The 17,414-nt window shown below is 47.0% G+C and overlaps 1 protein-coding gene across 6 annotated transcripts in view; it reads left to right on the plus strand.

The window, feature by feature from the left end:
- The first annotated feature begins 100 nt into the window (after positions 1 to 100).
- The window catches only part of LOC147635170 (uncharacterized), a 57,960-nt gene continuing 40,646 nt past the window's right edge, over positions 101 to 17,414 (plus strand). For 5 of the 6 annotated variants that reach the window (XM_086802358.1, XM_086802359.1, XM_086802360.1 and 2 more), the window contains exons 1-2: positions 104 to 643; positions 5,477 to 5,668. In XM_086802358.1, coding sequence (XP_086658484.1) covers positions 167 to 643; positions 5,477 to 5,668 — 669 coding nt within the window. In that variant the 5' untranslated portion in view covers positions 104 to 166. Of the gene's footprint in view, positions 644 to 5,476; positions 5,669 to 17,414 lie in introns of all 6 variants that reach the window. The other variant, XM_086802364.1, reaches the window with a different exon arrangement.

Here is a 17,414-nt window from a genome sequence, read left to right on the forward strand (position 1 = left end):
CGGCAGCAACGCGCCTGTGCAATACTAGTTAAACGAATGCAAACGAATGCCCTGGTTGAGTACTAGTATAATTAAACGAATGCAAACGAATGCCCACTCCACTTATATATATATTAAAGGAATTCCCACTCAACTGCCATTCCCATTCTTCCGTCGATAGTTAAGGATGGTGAAGTCGAGGAGCAGCAACAAAGCTTTGCCCAGGAAACTGCGTTGCCAGAGTCCCCCTCAGGCCTTGGCCATGGCGGCGGCAGTAGTAGCAGCAGCAGCGAGCCAAACGCCGGAAGCTACAATCCCCCCTGGCGCCAGAAATCCTTACCACAGGGTCCGCGACGAGCTCGAAAAATTGAAGGGGCTAGGCAACGTTCTTAGTTACAGTGATGACCAGAGTTCCGACAACGACGTCGATCCCGCGAGTTCCGTCAGCGACGTCCGACAAACTCCGTCGTCGTCGCCCGACCCTGGACGCAACTCCCAATGCGGAGCACTTCAAGAAACGTCCGTTTGTTCAGGTTTCGCTAGCGCCTCGGCTGCGCTGAACGGCCCAACTGACAGCATCGATTTCAAGGCTGCCGTCGTTAGCAGCGATTCTGTCAGTGACGCTGCACTTGCATTTCAGCGATGGCGAAACATTCATCTCAAGGTGCTGTAACTCCTCTTTCTGCTTCTTCATTATAGTCTCGTTCTCTTACTCCAGTAAGGTTCTAAGGCAATTGGGGAAGAAAACAGCATGCATGATTCTGGCCAATCTAAGTTGCACCATTCTTGCCATATTGCTGCCCACCAACATGGACGGTAGAGCAACAATGCAATGATGGTATGTGGAGATGACCACAATGATACACGTAATTCCCGGTTGAAAATTCTTGAAAATAGCTGTTGCATTCCTAGGAGGCTATCTCGAGAAGAATGATTAGTTATTAGACCAGCCAATGCAATTAGGCAGTGCCTTGCGAACACACAACTAGCTCGTACTTACTGCTAGTCAGAGCTTGCTTTGGGTGTAGACGCAGGTGCCGATGTAAGCTAGAAAATGCATATTCCTGGCATTTTTAGTAAGGAGTGCAATCAAAGTGGCCTAATGACCGATTTTCATGCTGAACGAGGCCAAGGTTTATGCTGCAAATGGGCTCGTCATGGCACGAGTGGGGGAGGAAATAGCTGGAGACAAAGAAGTTTATTAATAAATGGATAATGGAGTGTAGATTAGTGCGAGATTAACTTAGATTGGGTGCATGCTTGCCATGCTGCTGTGACCTTACGCTGGCTCGTACCGAGATACAGGGAGCAGGTAGCTCTGATATGCGGAGGGCAGCGGGGTGAGGCTGTGGATTTGGTTGGAGTTTAGGAAGGAGAGCTGTCTTGGTGGGTAGGGTTTGAGGATAATGAACACATGGTAAAAAGGGCTTCAGAGGACTCTTAGGTGAGGGGGGAGGGTTAGAAATGGATGCTGGAGCTCGTGACCATTTCGCACGGGCAAATCAGAGACTATTGGAGAAACTCAAGTGAAATGAAGGTTCTTTTGAGCATTCGGAAGAAGCTGTTATACTGGAGTTCGCGACCTGGCTTTCTCTAACTAGCCGGGTAGTGGTGGCGAGCCAGGTTCTTTTTGCCACCATGTGGTACATTACCTCCTGGTGGTCTTTCTTCGGGGCATGTATTAGTCAGGTTTAATGTTTGATCCGTAACTTTCTGTGGGCTGGCAGTGATGCGAGACCAACTAGGGCGCCAAGGTGGCCTGGAGAATGATCATTCAGCCGCGACGCAAAGGGGGCATGGCCATCATCGACCTCTCCATGCAGATCCGGGCCCTATTGGGAAAGTTGATTATTTGAGGTCTTCTTCTGGGCGGTGAGCCTTGGAAGGACTTCCTCCTGGCTAGGATCTGTGCCCGCATGCCGACCATGGGAGCCCCTTGGTCTTCAAGCACGAGATGGATCTTCGCAGAAGAGATGCGGGCACGTGGCTTTAGCCCAACATTTGAGGACAGATTTGCAGCCAACCTCTTGTATGCTTGGGATCACCTCAGGCTGACACTACAACAGTCAGCTCAAGTAGCCTCTGAAGAGCGGCTCTGGCAGCCTATGATCTGGAATCCTATGGTCCATTTGCCTAGTGGTCACATGCTTGGGGATCGCTTGCACGTATCATGGGGAGGAGCCTTGAGTATATGCCCCGCTAGGTCACTTAGGAGATTGGTTTGCATTTAGAGTCTAGACAGCTACCCCCAGAGGCTCTGGAGAGAGAGGCTTTATGGGGATCCGGGATCGAGACCGACTTAGCCTCGACATTGACTCTTCCATCTCTCCGGAGTGGCTAGACCCGATACCGGATTCTTCTCCTCTGCAGCAGTGGCTGGGAGTGTTCACTAGGCATGGTATACTCTTGGTAGTTCATGGCACGAATGAGTACTTTGCTTTACTCACCTTCTCTATTGGGCTTCATGGCAGATTAGAGAGATCAGAGACCCCCTTAGAGGACCTCAAGGGATGCACCTTGCAAAGGGTGAGGGTGATTGGTTTTCATGCGCATGAGTGGCACATCGACCCTCCATTGGCCAAGGTGGCGAGAGAGAGACTATGGCGGGTATGGATGTGGCAGGGCCGGCCTATTACGAGTCTCCAGTGGACCGGAGAGAGTGGACATGGTAGGATCCAGAGGACAAAGAGGAGTCGCTTTGTGCCCCCTTCTTTGCTTACACTGCACGGCTAGGTTGTAGGATTCAGATGTTAAGAGGTGGAGGTTTGTCCTCCAAAGCGGATGCCCAAGTTTTGGTGTGTAGAGCTTCTCTTTCTCATGCATTTGTTATCAATCTTTGCTTCTTGTGGTCTCATTCTCTTGTAGGGATTACGCTGTTTGTGCTGAAGATTAGCCATGGCATGGGCGTGCACGTGACATCCCCTCCTGTTAAACTTGATGACGGTATGGACACTCTGTCATCCTTCCTCCCTGGACTTCTAATTTTGATCCTCTACTTTGACTCTGACTTTTGACACTTTGTATGAACAGCTTCCACTTCTGATCTTCACTTCCAAGGCTTGCTGAAGATATGAGCATCTCTTGCACCGTTGTCCCCATGCCTGCTATCCCTTTCCCTTAACACAACAGTGGGTCACCTACCGGAACTGATCATGCTTGTTGCTAGGCCTTTGGAACTGATCTGAGAGCTTAATGATGTACTGGTTCTCAGGACATACCCCCAAAGAATGCTTTCCTCCAGCTTTGCCGTTACAAACCACTCCATATGCTACCCTAGCTGCATTCTTCTGATGGATCTGTGCACCTCCTTGGGACTTGCTTAGTGACTGAGCCTGAATGCTGTGATACCAATGTTGCATGTGCGGAAACCTTGTACTACTAATCCACAGTCCTAAGCCTGATTAAGAACAAGGTGCTAATTAAACATGATTAAGACAAAGGAGAGAGAAGAAGAGAGATAGTTGGTGTCAGGTTTTCTTGTATTATATGTTACAAAAAGGTAATTGAATGTTTGTACATCTGCAAAGGCTGTTGGGCTACCCCATAGGGGTGGCCTTTAGCCCTCTACATACTTCTACTGCTTTCTACTTCTTCAAAATGTTGATTATGCTGAATGAGCAATGCAAATGATGACTTGATGCTTATATATATGCTTGAGGAACTGGTCAGCCCGTTGAGATGCTGTTGGCCAGTTCTTGGACAAATAAAATGTATAAAATATTAATTAAATTGCTGCACTGACTTCCCTGCTTGCCCAAACCTGCTAGCTGATTGGACTGACTGGATGATACTGGCCGCTTGCTGTCGACGACTGATGGCTGTGCCAACTGGGTTCCCATGCCCTCCATACTGCGGATGCTGATGCTGATGCTGATGCGGATGCGGATGCGGATGCGGATGCTGCTGCTGCTGCTGCTGCTGCTGATGATGATGTCCTAATTGCTGTCCTAACTGATGATGATGATGATGTCTTAACTGTGTTCCTTCAAATCATTCATCGGGGAAAGGATCTAATAAAGTGTGTATTACTTGGAATACTAATATTCCCATTCCTGAGGAAATGGCAATATTACCTGGAATACTAATATTCCCATTCTATGCTAGAGAGAAGATGCCTCCGAGGAAAACTTCCAAGCTAAGTCCTAGTTGCTTGACATTGTTGATAAAGAGGTGGGAGGAAAAGGAAGCTACTTGGGTGGAAAGAGAGATTGAGGCAGCTGAACATTTGGAACCTCTGAAAGTGCAAGGAAGCATAGAGCATTTTGATTGCGATAGCACAACTCCTTGGAAGAATGAGGAAGGAATCAGGATGCTTACATTTCTTTTGGTGCTATCATTTGGCTGACATCGCAAGGCCCACAGCTCAGGTATGAAGGGAACGCCATGGATCTGGTCATTATGATCAATTAGGGAGTTGCTCGGCGGTGCTGTCTTCAGGACATGCCGTGGTTAGGATATGTCCCCCCCGCACAGAGGTTGGACAATGCATGGGAGATTATTGCCAGTACTGTAGCTTGGCACATTTGGAAGGCTAGATGCACTGAGGCCATTGAGGGAAATTTGGTATATGAGCCACAATGCATTTGTAGGATTTCGAGTGATCATCCACACCCACATGGCCACTTGGGCTAGAATCTAGGGATGTTCAAGGGTTGTAGAGAGAAAGCATGACCAATTTATGAGAGTGGGATTATGGCATCTTTTTCACTCCCACTCATATGGGACCTTGTTGGCAGCATAAGGTACCAGACTTGTTGAGATTTCCACCTTGTTCAAAAAAACCTTAATCTATTGCTTATAACAACCACAACAACCAAAAATACCTTAATCAAAATTACTTGTAACAATAATAGCCACAAAACAAAAAACAAACCTCTCTCTTGTATATTTTTTCATACTTAATAGAAGGTACACCTGTGCTTGCTTCTCTAGATGGATGGCTAGGTTTTGCCCTGTTGCATCTAGAGATTTGGATCTCTTGCTTGTTAGGTTGCTGGCAAGGGGATCCGTTGGATGAACCAACATTGGTAGATCTTGTTTACAACTTGTATTCATTGCATCATTGATCTTGGAAATCTTGGCGTGCCGGCCGAGGTTTTTCCCGGACACACAGAGCTTGTACAAACAAATTCTCCTTTGGTAATAGAATACTTGCGAGGGGCTGGGGGGTGGGGGGGGCAACTTTGACCCTTAGTGTGCATGTGTACTATAATATGTTCTTGTGTGGCATAATCTTTGTGGTTCATTGTATTGTTAATCAAATAGAAGTTTAAGTGCTTTAAGATACATGCTGCCTGTTACCGGCTTCCAATCTCCATGATCTACATGGTGGTCTATGATTGGTGGTGAGAATGAATGATTTTAATAAGTTAAGTGACTAAAATGCTGACCTGTAATGTTCTATATTCTGCCAGCCTTTTGACTAGCTGTAAATTTGGAAGTTCTAGTGAACTTTGTGGTAACGTAGCCTACTAAATTGCTGCTCTTTTTGTCTCAGACAGTATTTAGTCAAGAGCTTAAGAAGGTGCTGGAAGAGGCTCAACGAGACGAGGCACGCTTGTTATCCTTAGAAGAAGACATGGAAAAGAAGGAGCAGCATTTGGTACATGCACTCGCAGACTCTGCCCAACTACGAGCCCAACTTTGTGCACTAGAGAATATGAATGGACAACATCATGACTCTTCAGAGGTATGGCTCTTAATGATGATTTTTCATTGTTTTGAAAGTTTTGATCAGAATATAACGATGTGAAGATTCAAATAGGGAATCGGCACTGTGCTGCTGACTCATAGAGACCTTGAATCCTGCGCTCTAGATAGCAGAAAGAGTGTAAGTGGTATCATATTAGAAGATCGACTATGCTTCATCCAAAACATCGGAGTACTGGCAATGGCCTCTGCCTTGCTACCAAGCTCCCAATAATGGCTGATGATGAGTCCACACTGCTGTTACATGTATAGTGGAAGATGTCACTTTGCTGCAATTAACTTTTGAAGAGATGAGAGAGGAGAGAATGACATAAATACACCCGATTGGGCCCCAACCAACCCACTTAAGGGCTGCTACTTTGCTGTGTATTTGCTTTATTATGATATTGAATTTAGTACCACCATGACGATGACTGACAATACATTCTTCCTTGGTGGGTTCGGTAAGGGCGCCCAAGTGAGAACATGCTCGTCTGCACACAACCTCTGGTCCCGGTCATTAGCTCCCTCGTGCATACACACCATTGGTGGGCTCTCTCACTAGCCTGGCTTAGCCCATGAACCCAGTCTTCCTTCGGCCGCTTTCCTTAGACTAGCATTCACACTTAAAGCTTGCAAGTGATGGTGCACATCCTCTTGCCGCTATGTGTATTGCTATCCTTTGGACAACTTATCTTCCAGCATTTTGCTTCATCTCTTGGCCTCGATCTACATATCCTTGCGTGAAGATTGAAAAATTGGCCTTGATCCACGTGATTCTTGCCAAATTATCAATCAACCAATTAGGGTCATGACATTCTCATCCCCTTAACAACATTCGCCATCCAAGATGACAACTTAGGACCAAGCTACCGATACAAACGTTCAGCTTCCCAAGTTTCAATTTTCTTTTCACCCTGCTCACTCCATAGAAGTGCACAATAGGATTTTCACCAAGTTAATCCCTTGCTACTTGCAATCTTAGGGATATTCCAATCCACAATATTGCCACTTGCGGTGTAGAGCTCTTGGGTATCCACTCTTGCTTGGGGACCTCCTTGAGGGATGGTTGAGGTTCATGCTTGGGTGGTGGCCCTCGTCTTTGTCTGCGAGGTCTTGGATCACCATATTGGTTTGAGAGGGTAGTCCATTTGGTGCAGCGAGAGGAGTGTTGGGTTTTAGGGGTTACCTAAGATGATGGATATATCCTGGAAAGGTCTCTTAGGAATAGGCAGTGGTTGAAGCAACCCTGCTTTCTTCCCATGAGACGCTTTCACTTTCTGACAAATCTCACATTGTTGCACATGAGTGAACATGTCTCGCCTCATTCTTGGCCAATAAAACTGCCGCTCTAACTTCTCCAGAGTCGAGTTCATGCCCCTATGACCACGAGTGATGGCATCATGGGTGTCATGGAGAAGAGTTGCCCTGAATGACTTCATGACACAAAGCCGGCCTTTGTAAAAAAGCCAACCATCCCATATCAAAAAGTGGCATGGTCCTATGGCATCCAATGTCTGTTCCCAGTGTGTACCGAATTCCATGGAATCCGCGTACGTGTGCTTTATATCATCTAGTCCCATACCAACGAGGGCTAGTCTAGTGGGCTGAATTAGAGTCACTGTTTCCTTACTACTCAAAGCATCGGCCACTGGATTGGCTTGTCCTGGAAGATACTCAATCATGCTACCAAATTGCTGGAAAATTTGGCTCCAGCGGTGCTGACGATCACTCCACTGTGCACTTGGCATTGTCTGAATCCAATGCAATGTCTAATGGTCAGTGTGAATCTCAAAGTCTTGGCCATAAAGGAAATGCTTCCAATGTTTCAAAGCGTGAATCATCTACGAGGAGTTTCCTATCATAAACCAAGTAATTCTTTAATGCGGGTAGCAGCTTACAAGACATGTAAGCTGTTGGATGGCCATTCTGTTGTAAAACAACTCCAAGCGTGGTGTTACTTGCATCGGTGATTACCTGGAACGACTCATCCCACGAGGCAAGCGCTAGACAAGGAACCTCTGACAAGGCCACCTTGAGGTTCTTAAATGCCTCCAAAGCTCGTGGAGTTATTCGGATCGGCTGCCTTCTAGTCTTGACACCCTTAAGCATATCTGTAAGATCCGCCCAGAGGTCAGAGGACTTGTTGATGTGGAGTTGGTGATCCAACTCCATTTCCATTGTCTTGAATAGGCGGTATGGAAACTTGCTTGGGGGATTTAAGCCTAGGAGGAGGTCAATCTTGTGGTCCTCTGGTCTAGACAGGGGGAGGTAGGGAGGGAGATTGTCTCGAAGAAAAATCTTTTGGAACTATTCATGGAGAGCTGGGTACTTTTCGGAAGCATTGGTAAGCACAAGCCACCATCTGGGCAGTCTGGATATAAATCAATTCACATTGGATTTCTCGTTTAGCCTGCATGTGGCTTATGAGAGGAAAGTTCGAGATCCTTGGCTCACACTTAATGATTAGTGGGACTTTGGACACGTTTCGAATAATCCGAAAAGTGTGCCTATCCCAATCAATGTCTGGCTGGAACTTGTGAAACGATTGAATTCCCAAAATAATGTCTGCCCCTCCTACAAGAGAGACAACCATAAAATCTCGTACAAATTCTATGCCCTGAATAACTAGTTTAGCACCCTAAGCTTTAAACTTGATGCTCGTCATCATGCCTATGCTGAATCCCTCTACCTTCTTGTCGACCGAAGTCAATAGAAACCGGGCTTGCCGAGCGGCCTGTTCCATGACCACATCCTCCATGCTGCCGCTGTCAAACAAGACGACTCCTCTGTGGCCACCTATGTAGCCAAACGTCTTGAGCAAGCAATTCATTGCGCTTATACTCCTGGTCTTGGTCGCCCTTCTGCTTATCTTCAAGCTCCCGGACTAACGATTGCACCAACCAAAGAACCGGAGTCTGAAGAATTAGAGACGACCGTTGGGGTTTGTGTGGGAGCGGGGTTCACCACGAAAACTATGGAGGCTAGGGTGGTAGTCTAAGGAGTGGTAGTCTTTTTTGGATAATCCTTAGAAGTGTGTCCTTTTGTATGACAAAAGAAACACCTACTCTGCTTCTTGTACTGAGCTGTTTCTTCTAGACTGAGCTTACCACCGGTCTTGCCTGCCTGAGCTTTCTAGTCTGGAGTGAGCTTGGGTGCATTTGTCGAGTTCTTGGAGCCAAAGGCTCCCATGCTTTGTCTTGGGGAAGACCCCGTCTGGTTTTGGCCTTTCTCCCCCAAGACGGGTGCCTTGGGAGTGGAAGGTTGGGAACTCTTGGGTTTTCCTCCATTGTACTTCATCTCAGTACTCTGCACAAGCGAGAGTACATCCTCGAAGGTGGATGGCTGAAACATACGTGCACTTCCCATTGGATTTCAGTGTCAAGGCCATAGAGCAACTACCCTTTCTTGTCCTTATCAGAAATGCCCAATTGCAAACACAAGTTCGAAATTTTGTTGGCATACTAGAGGACTGGTTGTGCGTTTTGACACGCCCCCTTGAACTCATCTTTGAGTCACTCAAGGTAACGGGGTGGTAGAAACCGCCACTTAAGATCTAAGACGAATTCGTTCCAAACATAATCTGCCACACCGAAGTTGGTGTAGGCATGAGCCCACTAAGTCCATCGTGGGATGGTCTCGCCCTCTAAATACCAACTAGTCAAGATCACTCTGTCAAAATCATTCTTCTTAATAGCAGCAAAATAAGCTTTGAATTGATGCAACCGAGAATAAAGGGTCGTGGGGTAGAGCTTACCATTAAACTTATTGAAGTTCATCCTCTCGGGAGGATGACTCGAGGAAGAAGCTGGTGTTGCTCTTGCGTCTAACGCCGCAAGAAATCTTTCGTGCTCCATGCGTCGTTTGTCATCTTCTTGTGTGGTGGCACAGGATGGTGCCTCACGGTCTTCCATCAATTGAATCTGCAACTCGAGTGGCGAACTCGGCTATGGTAGTAACCCTTCAGGAGGGTTACCTAGACAAGGATCTGCTATCGGGTTTTGGGAAAAGGACGGAGGAAAAGGAATTGGAGTATGGGTTCTTTCTTTCAAGGCCACGATCTGCACCTTCTGCTCTCCCAACTTGGTGTTTTGGTTTGTGAGTGCTTGCATCATAGTCTGGAACATCTCGTGCACACTCATGTGTGTTGTCCCCGAAGGACTGCGCGGTGCTCCTTGTTCCGGATTTCTTTGTTCTCTCTCTTCATCAAAGTTCGCCATAGTGGGAATAGTTATGTCCTTTCCGGACCGCAACAAAACCATCCACTATGCGTGTGGGAGACTTTATGGAAGCTTCCGGAGGCTAAAAACCAACTATCCTTCAAGGGACAAGAGTCACACCAAAAGGGGTGTTCCTTCAAGTCTAGAAACCAACCACACAAGCGATTTTTTTTTTCTGGTTTTCTGGTTTTCTGGCTGAATCTTCACACTTAAGGAAGAAGGCTCTGATACCAATGTAACATGCGGAAGCTTGATGAATAGAATTGGTTCTTCAATGGAAAGAATTCACCAATTCTTCGTGACAAAGATAACGCACAAAATAGAGAGATATGTGCCGAAAAAGAGAGAAAGAAAGAAAGATATATTACGCGTCTACTAAAGACCCAATGGGCCTATGAGACCAAAGTGTTACAATAATTTCCATGGCATATCTCATCATGGAATGGAAAATAAAACAGAAAGAAAACATAAACATAGCTATCTCAGTGGGGTGATACAAAACTGTCCATGGAAACTCATCATGGAATACTAAGAACATAGAAACATGAGAGCAACATCAGCTCCGAGTAGATGGTATACCACTCTCCAAAATATCAAGCATGGGGCTAATGAGTATGGCCGAGAGGTCTCCCTCACCTATGTCACGTGGAAAGGTAGCTCGATGGCAGTGGAGCATGTCCTGGATCTGGAGCTGATGAGGTGATCGTGGCCGATTCGGGGGGGGGGGGGGGGGGGGTGAGGGTGTCGGGCACGCTGGAGTGCAAAGGCTCGGTCTGAGGTAACTCCTCTCGGACACAATATTGGGTCCCGAATATCCTTTGTAGGGCCCCCACCACAGATGGTGTATATGCTTTATTAGAATGATGAGAAAATAACGCAAATCTATAGATCTTGTGTGGCTGTAGACTTTCAGCCTGTAGAGGACCTGACTCTCTACCTTCAAGCTTTAGCTTGGCTTAGGCTTCCTTTGGCTGTCCTGGCCTTCGGAGTTCTTCAGCCCTTTGTGAATTGTGAGATGACTCAAATGAATCCTAGACAATGCTTTTATAGTCCTTTTTGTGCTGGTCGGTGGGTTCCAACAGGGGTCGACTTGTTTATGTTTATCTCCATGACTTGTTCATATGCTTTAAATAAGCGCCTGTTTTACCAATGCTCTAGCCGCCTTTGCTATGCTGTTGACCCTACGCATGGCTGCCACTGTGCCCTGGCCTCCTACAAGTCTGGCTGCCCAAGCCATAAGGGCTGGCCACCTTGCTGCCCTGTCCGCTCTATGCCTGGCCGACAGCATGCCCAGCCATAGTCTTGGCTGTTGTGCATTGGCCATGGTTGGCCCTTAAGGGTGGCCTAAGGGTCAAGGCCTACCCCTTCTCTTAGGTGAGGGATACAAACCCCTTTTCTGTGGTAGCCCAAAGGGCTGCCCCCTTCTCTTACATGCAAGTTGCAACTGCATGTTTCCTACTTAGATGCCTGGTATCTGGCTACAAGCAGAACACCTGGAATGCGTATCATCACTCTAGAGGGTGACTCACAGTACGGACTGGCACTACTTCATGTGTGGGACTTGCACGCCTGACCAAGACCATGTACATGACTTGTACACTTGACCTTGGACGCTTAGAGTGGAACCTTGGCTGACCCATCCTTGACTGGGGCTCACAAGGGACCAGTTTCCACTCCAGGTCCTGCTGTACAGATATGTCCAGGTGCACATGACAAAATCATCTCTCCCCCCTCTCCCTGCCCCACATGATAGTGTGAATATGTACATGGTAGTAGATCGCTTTCCAAATGGGAGTAAGCTCAAAGCTTTGTGGAGAGCGTAGTTGTCTGCAGGATGCATACCGCACCACAGGTACGTAAAATCCGGTACGAAACAGGACGAGTGCACGGTACGAGGTCAGGACGCTTTTTTTTTCATGATAGTTTCGTTGCGCAAAACAATCCGTTTTGTACAGGATCGTTTTGTTCCGTACCTGGCTGGACGGTACGATCAGAAAGACGTTTTTTTTGCTGTTTTTTTTTTTTGGCATTGCCAACCGCCCTAGCCTCTCCCCTTCACCCTGCCATTATCTGTTGCATGGTTCTCTCCTTCAGCCCACCATTATCTGTTGGATGGCGTGTCCCGCTTGCCTTGTTGCCTGCCATTATCTGTTGGATGTTGTGTCTCGCGACCGCCCTTGCCTCTCTCCTTCAGCTTGCCATTATCTGCTGCATGGTTCTCTCCTTCAGCCCGCCATTCTCCGTTGGAAGGTGTGTCCCGCCTGCCATTATCTGTTGCATGGTTCTCTCCTTCAGCCTACCATTATCTGTTGGATGGTGTGTCCCGCCTGCCCTACCCCTACCCACCCTTTGCCCAAGCCCCCAAGGCAACAAGGCAGCCCGCTTTGGCCCCATATCTCTCTCTCTCAAGCTCTACTACCTAGGCTCTCCCTCTCTACCCTCCCTCTCCCCCCCCCCCCCATGGCTCAGTATATCCATGGTACCATTGTATTACTTTTGGTCTCATAGGCCCTTGGGGTCTTCTGTAGATGTTAATATAACTTTATTTATTTATTTCTCTCTCTCTCTCTCTCTCTCTCTCTCTCTCTCTCTCTCTCTCTCTCTCTGTGCATTGCATTCTTGTATACCCTGCGCATATAGGTTGCATATTGAGTCTCTAGCAGTAGTGCTCCATCCATCACACCCCCCCACTAGCTCAGTACTTTGATAGTTTATTTCATGTTCATTTTGTCCTTTTTTTTTTGGACATCCAGAAGACATTGACAATTGTACATTGATTTGTCTCATAGGTCGAGTTCGGCCTCTAGTAGACGTTAATACAGCTTTCTTTCTTTCTTTCTTTCTAGCATGCCGCACACATATGTTCACCATTCATGTCTCTTTGTACTAATGTTTTAACTTGTTTCTAGAATCTAGTTTATGACAACTTCTCTAGACTTTCCTTCTCTAAATGTGTACAAATATCTATTTTTCAAGTGCTTTTTAAAGTGGACCGTACCTCAATTGAACTTATTTTTCAAAATTTAAAAGTCTCGTACCAGTACCGTTTTTTCGTACCTTCGTTTCGTACTTGACATCTATGGTGGAGAGCTTCAAGCTTCTCTCTAGGCAATGCCCTAGTAAACAAATCTGCAATGTTCTCATGTGTAGGAGAGTAAACCAAATTGACCTCCCCTGCATGTAGCCCATCTTTGCCATAGTGATAATGTATCTCTATGTGCTTGGTGCGAGCATGGAAGACTAGATTCCGTGCTGCATAACACTCAGACTATTAGTGAGAATGGAAGTGGGTGTTTGTTGACTCCCACGAAGATGTGCCATCAATCTCCTCAGCCATACACACTCAATCGTAGTAGTGAAAGCACATGAATAAGTAGCCTTAGTAGGTTGCTTTTTGCTCAACCATAATATGCATGAGCTCCCAAGGAAAAAGAAATTCCCACTTGTGGACTGCCTTGTGTCATAATCACCAGCCCGATCCGAATCACTGTGAGCAAGCATGGAGCTGAAAATCACCCCCCGGCATAGAAGAGACTAGGTGTCCTGTAAGCACCTGAACACACGCATATGTGTTGGCCAATGCTTTGTCCTTGGGCTGTGCATAAATTTGCTCAACTGAACACTCCAAACCGTATGTCCAACGACAGCCAATGCAGTAACACTTCTGATGGTGGTCATCCTGGAAGTAGGTGCAAAAGTCTCATCATAGTTAATGCTCTTTTGCTAAGCATACCCCTTTGCTATAAGTATTTCTTTGTACTTGTCAATTGTACGAGCAAACTTTCTTTTGACCTTGTAAACCCACTTTGTACCAATAGCTTTCTTACCATGGGACAAGTCAACCAAATCCCATGTTCCATTTTGGCATGCATGGCTCTCATCCAATGTTCATTTTCCAAGGCTTCCTCAAAGGAGTCGAGCTCATCTCCATCACAAAGACTACTCATTTAAGCGGCATTAGCATGATGTGGTTCTCTTGAGCTTCTATAGTCAGCTCAGGCAGCACGACATTCATTTCATTGCTTTTAAAATAGTGTCCCAACTTGTTCATGGGTACATTTGGTCTTGACCTTCGGCAAGCTCTGAGGTTCCCTTACTGGTTCTAGGGTCGGCAGTGGAATGGGGTTTGGGATGCGCTCAGGTGGGGTCGGTGGTTCATACTCGACTACTTGCTCACGGATCGGCTCTAGTTCAACCTGTACCTTCCTTAGAAGCTCTTGAGCTTGTTTCACTTGCTCCCTCTCCAACACTTGGTAAATTGGTTGAGGTACTCTTTTAGTTTCTTAGGGAGGTTAGCATAGTTAATCGATTGTTTCACTTGCTCCCTCTCCAACACCCGGTTGGGGTACTCTTTTAGTTTCTTGGGGAGGTTAGCATAGCTGATCGATTTCTTCCCTTTGTCAAGAGCAGGCTTGAGCGGGAGATCTTCCAATGTCTCACCAAGAGAGGTAGCTTTAGAGGTCTCGTCTCAACCACTTTCAATGGTCACAATGTTGTCATTCTTTATAATTGATAGGGTGTTGCACTTCAGTGTGCTCTTTGACAGTTGGATCTTTGGCTCTGGTCCTTCGGCCTTTTCAAGGGTTGCTTTGGTCTTTTGGGGGGCTTGCGCTTGTGGCTTCTTAGCTGGCTGCTTCAAGGTCGAAGCTTGAGCTTTCTAGTTATTTGCAGCGTTGGATGCTGCCCTTGTCTTGGCTTGGAGCCTTGTTAGAGTATCAAGGGAATCTGTATGAATAAGTCCTCCTTGTACACTCAACAGGTTAAGGCTCATCGAAGTGGCTGATGCTTTTTCCACTGGAGCAATTGTCACCTTGTTGTGACAATCCTTGTAAGCATGTTCAAATCCACACTCGTAACATGTTCCACCATATTGGATGACATTTGGGTGTGGCTCCAGATTCGGAGTGCTTGGAATACTTGGGTGGTCTCGGTGTGCAAGAGCATTGTGTGAGGACACTCCGCAATATGGTGTAGGCCTTTGCATCAAAAGCATTGAAACTGTGGCCTACGTGCCATATCGTTGAGGTCTCTCGCCCGCTATTGCACCAAGGCTTTGAACAAGGAGACATAATCTATGGTTGGAGTTTGTTCATGATAACCATATGAATCATATTGCTCATATGGGTCTTGCAGGTCATAAGACTCATAACTTTCTTGCTCGTATGGGTCTTGCAGCTGATAAGACTATGGTTGTGGGCAGTGAGCTAGATGCCAGTGTCCTCATGTTCCTATGTTTGGCTAACCAGACATGGTTTACAAGATGAGGTCTTAACATAGAAACCATACTTCCATCTCACAAAATATGCTATAATCGTGCATAATGCAATGAGGCTCCTCCAAATGACACTTTAAACCAAAAGAGTTGAACTCATCCTACCACAGTCAAGAAACTGAGCATCAGTGTTCTTACTCATAGGTCGGTCTGCTGTTGGTGATGGCCCCTAGCAAGGCCATAAATGACAAAAAGAGCTGGAGGAGTGACTCAGAAAAAGGGGTAGTTGAGGGTGGCCTCATTCAGGAAGTTTGCAGCGGCTCCATGGATGACTCCTTGCATGAAGGATCCCCCACGGCAGACAAAAGCCAGAAAATAAGCACAACTAACCAAAAGAGCACTGAAATGGGCTGATACAATGTATTAAGGACAGACAAAGGGAGGAAAGGGAGAGGAAACAAGGAAAAAGAGGGGGAGAAGAGGAAAGGGGGCAAGGGAGAGGAGGCTAAGTTCCCCTTGGGGTATGTATATGAGGGTGAGTGCTAGAAAACCCAGGCACACGCCCGGGTTCTAGCTCTCACACATTTTTTAGACCCCTATTTGTGAGGATAATTAAAGTTGAGCAGCTCAAATGTGTGGGGATTCTAGTTTTACGGTAGAGATAGCCAATCTAGAACCTGATGGCTGAGGGAAGTCGGATTTGGCACCAGAACATGTTCCAAGCTTGGAATTTCAGGCTGATTACCAGCAATAAAGAACAGATAGAAGGATTGTACAGAGGTTTGGAGACGGTTTGGGCTGCTTGCACGCCATGATCTGGGCACTTCACACAACCAAGAGCCTGAGGGTGACGAGTGCCCAGGTGGCTGCCCATTTGGGCCACAGGTAGGCTGCATTCATGGGCTTTAAGATGCGGCCTTCCCCTCCCTCTTTCATCCTCAGCTTTTTCAACACCTTCTCCACCATCTCCATGAAGCAACACCTTCTCCACCATCTCCATAAAGCAACAAGTACTTGTCACATGCACCCATGCACTAACGTGCCATGTGACACACTGGCTCAACATCGGTGCCATACTTGTAGTACCTTTTTAAGGATTATTTGTCATATGCCGTGACCCCATTTTGAGCCCTTGTTCCATGTCAGCAGGCACAAGCTACGTAGATCTTTTCAAGCCTTAGGTGTCAGATTCTGTCACTTAACCCACTTGGAGAACAATTAGTTCATGTAGGTAACCCTAGCATAGCAATCATATAGAACCAATTAAGACCCAAATCCCTAATTTGGACACGACTGAAAGAGCCTTGGAGCACTCAAAACTGCTGAGCAACGATCACATGTGGAGAGGGCCTGCTGGCTGTGGGTGAACAGCCTCTTAATGGGGGAAGGGGGGGATCAGGGCAAAAAGGGGCTGATTCAAGCTACCACTTCTCATCGAGCAGGTCAACCAGCAAAAGGGAGGGAAAAATGACTTTTAAGAGGCCTTATTTGTGCGTATCAGCCCTGAGCCCTCTTTTGAGAAAATGCAGCCTTGTGAACAGCCAGGACTTTTGGATCCAAATGGAAAGGGACAGGAGGAATTGAATGGTTAGGGATGGACAAATTCGGATGGGACCATTTTGTATCCGAATGGAAAGCGACAGGAGTTGAACAGTTAGGAATGGACAAAATTGGATGGGTTCGGAAATTTTTAATGGTTCTGGTTTGGTAAGACATTTATTTTTATTTTTATTTTTATTTTTGGAAAAACGATCCTTCTATTAGTTAATGAGAAAACGCCATAAGGCTACAAAGCTCACCTGGAGGTGAGAAGAGCCAAACTGGAGCCCTGTAGTGCCAAGTGACATCCTCGCCCCTCACGATGAGGAAAGGGCCAGGCTGCCAAGTGCGGAGGAACGCCTTGCGGCGATCTCTCATGCGATCCGAGTCGCCCTGAAGTTTCCCCCAGTGTCCTCTCAAGTTGTGAATGATGTCCACCCAGAGGGCCTGTATGACCTCCGCCGGTGGAGTCGCCTGGCGGTCTATGGCCTCCCTGCATCGGGCTCTCCATATGTGCCAAGCCGTCATGCTGCTGATCATCTCTCATCTGTGCCCGTCCCCCTCCTGGGAGGCTGCCGAAGAGAAGTCTGGCATCGGAACCACCGCCATCGCCCTGTCAGAGACCTGGATGGTCACACTGCCAGGGACGTCCTCGTATCCAAGGGCCGGGCCGCTGTCCATGGCCCAAGCCACCGCACCCCACGTCACCATCATCTCACCTGGCGAGCCTGCAAAAACCATCCTGAGAGCACGCTGCCAGACCTGCTGTGCATGTG

Source organism: Cibotium barometz, chromosome 9, assembly GCF_041138505.1.
Source record: "Cibotium barometz isolate CiBa-2024 chromosome 9, ASM4113850v1, whole genome shotgun sequence".
Lineage (NCBI taxonomy): Eukaryota > Viridiplantae > Streptophyta > Polypodiopsida > Cyatheales > Cibotiaceae > Cibotium > Cibotium barometz.